The following is a 5684-nucleotide window of genomic DNA, read 5'->3' on the forward strand; positions in this document are numbered from 1 at the left end:
ATCTATGCTCGCTCTCCACTCTTACGTATGCCGAAGAGCGAAAAAATTGACAAAAATTGTTCTGGTTCTATTTCCTTATTTTTTTCTGCGAACTTCAGGCGTACAAAAAGTAGTTATGTAATGTACTGCTCATGCATTACTAAGACTCCGGTCATCTTTAGGTTTCAAACGAGTAAAAAGACGAATACATGTTGCTGGCTCAAGCATTTTCTCTTTACTGGACCTTTCATTGCCGTGACGGAAAATACTAGTAGACTTAATGCGAAAAATATTTCCTTGAAGTTCCATCGCTTGCTGCTGGGTTGACATTGGCAATTAGGTACCAGACAGCACACCTTTTGCCTATGTGGAAGCTGACAATTTAACTTCACTTCGAGAAATACACGGGAAAATGCAGTTTGTACTGTTCAATGTGTATTTGGTAGTTTCTGGTAGAAGCAAAAGAGTTCACATTTAGATAGCTTTTATTTTAAATCACGCGCATGGCACTGCGGAGCTGCAATAGGCACAGTAGGAAGAAAAATCTTTCTAGTTTGTTTCTGTGTTACACGGGGGCACTGCTGGAGTAGAAACGTGCCTTGCGTTCCCTATAAGCAGCAGCTGTTAACTCTCTACATAGAGACAATGGCCTTGTATTGTAGACCAACAAGGCATAAAGGTCGCATCTTGGAATTTCTTGCTTAATTGCTGGCGTCCCATACTTTTCAATGAAGTATTGCGTGATGTGTGATACATAGACATGACATCCAACGGTCTTAGCGCAAAAGAATTTTGCTGCTTCCACGTACGTACCGCTTTGCAAACTCTATAAGACAGCAAACTGCACATTAACAACATAGTGAAGGTTTCCACTCTTTACACAAGAACTTTAGATGGAAACGAAATTAAAACTCGACACTTTGGCGTAATTTCAGCGGTCATCTACACCTCTTCTTCTTTCCTCATTTTCATTTCGTAAGAGCATATCTTACACCAAAAGCAAAGTTCGTCGTGTCAGCAACGCTGCTTCACAAAAAAATTTTCTGCACGATTGATATGACGGCCTGCAATACTGGGCGTAACTAAGCGTATAAGAAGGCTAATAAATTTATTTTGTTTTTCGCAATTCCTGTTCAAGAGTTGCCCCATTAAACTAGAGAGGAAAAACCTAAATGCAAAGGCTTACCGTAATCATTTTCAGCTTATGACAGCAAAAAAGTTATATAAGTGGTGTGTTTCTTCACCACACCCAACTCCATTTGCAGAATTTCGATCCTGAAATGCATTAGCGACACCGTTAATTAAGGAACACGAAAGACATTACTATCAAAATTGTTTTTCAGAAGCATAATTAACAAATAATGAAAATGGTAGGTCGTAAGCCCGCTCAATAAAAAAAATAACCCTGCGTTAATATTAGGCAAATGATAAGAAATGATTCAGCACTCCGTTCGGAAACGCCGACTAGTGCTACAGACAGGCACTTTGTAAATGGAGCTTCCTAAATAGCTCCAATGTGAATCTATGCGGCGATATTATATCAGCCAGTGCAATGCTGAGTCACTCAATTTTCGGGTGACCTACTTATCCAGGTGAAATTTTTACCCAATCAGCAAACATAAACTGCAGCTTGATTGGTGCTGACAAGCTTTGGCCAAATGAAAAAAATCTGATATCAGCGTCGATTGGCAAAGTATTTAGATATATAATTAACCTCAATTTGATTACCACTATATTTCCAAAAGGAAGAAAATATCAGACATTCCTGCAGGATTCAAAAGTGGGAATGAAAATAGTTTGTCCAAATATTGCCGTACTTCAGTGCTTCTTGCAATGTACAAAAAAAATTGAAAGTCGTTCTTCTGACAGTAGTCCCATTTTCCGGAAAACTTTAAATGTTTACAGATAATCAATGTGATTTCCTGAAGCACCGATTGTCTGGGCAGTGTCTTGAGAATAATAAAGATAGCATAATAGAAAAATATACTCTAGTTGTGTTTTTTGAAATTAAGAAAGCATTTAATTGTGCACGATTGGACCTATGAATGAGCAGATTGTGGGGAGAAGGCGTGTGAGGCCATGTGCTGCGACTTTTAAGTCGTTGTTGAAGTGACTGGTACCATTTGATTAAAATTATTGATGTGCTATCAACGCTTCCTTGCACACCTAAGCTGTGCCGCAAGGGTCATTACTAGGGCCCATTATTGTTTCTCGTCTTCATCAAAGATATTTTCCACGTACCGGGTTCTCCTCAAGTTAGGATTTACGGAGACGATACTATTGTCCCCTCAGATAATTTAGGGACGCCGGTATCTACTGTAAATAACTACCTTGTGCATCTTTCAAACTGGCCAAGAAGTAAAAATTGAATTAGGAACTTCAAGAACCCTATTTATAACATTCTGTCCTCTCAAAAATCCACTGCAAACCAAGTTAAATGTGAGGTGGCTTGTAGTTCTCAAGTTAGCCAGCACAAAGTTTTGGGGATTGGTTCAAGAAAACACTCACCTAGTCTGTACACGTGAGAAACCTGTCTCGATTGCCCACGCAGTTGGAGTTCAGAAAGGGGCATTTTATAATACTGGCGCTTAAGCAAAACAGAAATATTTTTTTCTCCCCTTTTTTTTCTAAGTTAACCAACGGTTTAGTGGTTTGGGACCCTGTATATAGTCTATTTATTAGAAATCTCTTGCTTTGCGAAGAAAAACCCTGGGCATCTTTGAATGTTTTCAGATCTCTATGAGACCTCCAAACAGCTTCCGTTTTTCACACGATAGCGTTAATGGCCCCGTTCTCCATAAAATCCAGTGTCGGCGTTGTTGGCGTCGGCGTTGTGGGCGAAAAATGACGGGCATGGCTCTGGCAGGTGGTCCCCATAGAGCAACCTGGGAGGCAGGTGGGCCACCTAGATCACGTGACCTCACGGTATAATCACAACCTGCCCATTGTATAGTGAGCAAACTGCCCACCGTGGCAGGTGGTAGTTAAATGAATGATTGGTTACTCGACAAGTGCGACCGGGGCCGCATAAGGCCCACCGCTGGGAGTACCCGCCATCGCAGGGCGCATCGCTTAACCGCTGCACCACTGCGGCAGTAGTGGCATGAGGACTCCCAGGGATCTGTTGATGTAAAGCAAGAAATGGGCTTCTGCATATATGAGAATTAACCCATCATACTATCGCGTCTTACCCTTAAGGCGGAGCTTACATGTTCCCTCCAATTTTCTCAAATGTGTAGTAGCCTATACGGAGACCAGCTAGGGTATTCATAAGCACTGCTGGTGGTACAGAATAAGAAACTGGATATCGTATGACTAAGAAAGTCTTAAATGTGTTTAAATACCTGTAAATATTAAGCTCTAAAGGTAACAAGGAATGGCAGAAAATAAGCAACTGCATATCACATATCAGCCATCCGAAGCTGATTTGAAGGCGAAATAAAAATTAATAAGTTATTAAAACGTTACACTAAGAACACAAGAAAGGGGACTTGAATACTTTTGAATTCGAAAGGCCACGAGTGTGCAGACGTATAAGCCTTATAATCTTGCAAGGTACAATTTTAAAGTCGATTTCATTAGTGGCAGTGTCGTAATCGCCAGTTAAAATTCCACTAACTCTTCACCTCCCGTCGCTCGCAGATTGCGGCGGTTGCAGCCAGCAGGGAGCGCTTTATTATTCCGAAGCCCTGTATACTGCGGCTTTTCTCAAAATAAACGCGCCACTTCGGGGCGCTTACACAATAATTGGCGCGGTACCGAGCAGTGCACTTTCCATTTATTTGGGCTTTGTAAGTAAAAAACAATAGTCCTCTTCAGCCGAGAAACGATGTTTTTGTCAACGGCAGAGGCCAGGGGCTCCTTCAGATACTAACACCTTTTACCCTCTGTCTGTATATCATGTACTGATGAAATAAATAAATAAACAAAAAAGATTTCCCAGATCTTGCGTCCAAGAATGATAATATCTCCTTTTTTCCTTCACTAAATGCTATCTATGGAACGAAATGCCAGTTAAGGTGCTTTTTATGAGGTTATTCAGAAGACAACAAAACTTGAGCGCAGCAATTCTACAGTCGCACTCCACGTAGGATCATGGAGCAGTGTCTGATGACAAAGTGGTTGTTTCCTTTGGGTACTTGCTGACTTTACCAATCCGCGATAATTCTTTTTTTCGTATTTAGACTCTTACATGTCGATGTTTAAAACGCTGTTGTACGGGACATTTGGACATAGCAATTCTTGGCAGTTGGAAAGGAAAGGCCTTGCGAAAAGACTTTAAGCGATGGCTACATCATTATTTATCTACCCAGGCGACGTGGGCTACTATAATCCCGACGGACGCTTCTTCGTCTGTGGCCGACTGAAGGAGCTGACCAAGTGCATAGACCAGCAGGTGGCCCCCGCCGAACTTGAAGAGCTGCTGTCCTCCGACTCTGGGGTACTCCATGTGGTCGTCGTTGGTGTGCCACACCACGAGTACGGAGAGGCGGCGCGAGCATTCGTGGTGCCCCGACAACGCCTTCAACCGGGAAGCCTCGAGGAGCAGAGGGAGGCTCAGAGGCTGCAGGATCTCGTGGCCGGTACGATGCACCCGCTAGATGCATGCCCGTTCACCCTATTTTCTCATGGCAGCACTGGCACCACCGGCCCTGTACGTCTACTGCCGCAGGAACAGTTTTGGGGGGTGACATGCACATTTCCGCGTAGGACGCAAGCTCGGCTCGTAGCACTGCAACTGTCTGCGACTGCGACTGCCAAATTGCTTTTCCATTGTGAGAAATTTTGAAAACTTGTCGTCTCGCAACTATTGGGTGCCTACCTTATTGAAAAATCTCGTATGAATGCACACACTTTATGAATTCATACGAGACACTTCTTTATATGTGTTACATATGAGTTATATGTGTCAGAAATGTGCCTTGTATGATTTTATATAGGCGGCATATCGATTAAGTATGTCAAGCAATGTGGCTCGTATTCATACATCTAAGCTTCATACGAGTTCATATTTGTCATAGGTATGCCTCGAATGAGCTCATACGGATAGCCGATGATCTATATGTGTAGAGAAATGCGTTTAATATGAGCAAATATGCATTATACGAGATCATTTGTGCCACAACTGTGTCTCGTATGAAGTCATGTGGCTGCATACAAGTTCATATGCTCCAGGAATGTCTCGGATAAACACATATGTGATTATATACTAGTTCAGACATGCCACAAATGTGTATTTTATGGGTTTATATCTAGCATGCCTTCATTTACACGTGACACTCGTGTGCACACGCGAGCTCCGATGTGTCTCGTATCAACTTACATCTACCTCGCGCGAAATAAATAGCCTTCCATAAGCATCTAGTGTAGCGTCCCGCAGGTTTCGTGAAACACGTGGAAAAGATGCGAAGAGCAAGTGACTAGCAAGTCTCATGCCAACGCATTAAAAAAAACACTTGGCCTGTTTCAATCAATTTTCTTCCTTGTTTTCTGCTTTTGCTCTCTTTCATGCTGTAAACACCGGCTTGTCAAACTGTCGGTCATTCGGCGTTTCCCGTGTGCTTGTATAGACGTTTAGTTTGAAGGTAAGTGTTTTCATTTATTTATTTATTTATTCATTCATACTGTCAGCCTTAGCCAAGACAGAAGTTGCCGGAAGAATACAATAAAAATTATTACACATTTAAAGAAGGAAAAAGAATACA

General features: G+C 42.1%; 1 protein-coding gene across 1 annotated transcript; it reads left to right on the top strand.

Moving 5' to 3' along the window:
• The first annotated feature begins 4264 nt into the window (after positions 1-4264).
• Positions 4265-4670, top strand: LOC144112009 (uncharacterized). The gene is made up of 2 exons (XM_077645092.1): positions 4265-4562; positions 4615-4670. Exons 1-2 carry the CDS (start codon positions 4265-4267, stop codon positions 4668-4670), a joined length of 354 nt encoding a protein of 117 aa, XP_077501218.1.
• Positions 4671-5684: the final 1014 nt, after the last annotated feature.

The sequence above is a fragment of the Amblyomma americanum genome, unplaced genomic scaffold (genome assembly GCF_052857255.1).
Source record: "Amblyomma americanum isolate KBUSLIRL-KWMA unplaced genomic scaffold, ASM5285725v1 scaffold_26, whole genome shotgun sequence".
NCBI lineage: Eukaryota > Metazoa > Arthropoda > Arachnida > Ixodida > Ixodidae > Amblyomma > Amblyomma americanum.

Bases quoted from the DNA above. Each gene is read 5' to 3' on its own strand.
- LOC144112009 (XM_077645092.1), top strand. From the start codon at position 4,265: ATGGCTACATCATTATTTATCTACCCAGGCGACGTGGGCTACTATAAT. The intron at 4,563-4,614 runs GTACGATGCACC...TTCTCATGGCAG, and splicing joins GCTGCAGGATCTCGTGGCCG to CACTGGCACCACCGGCCCTG.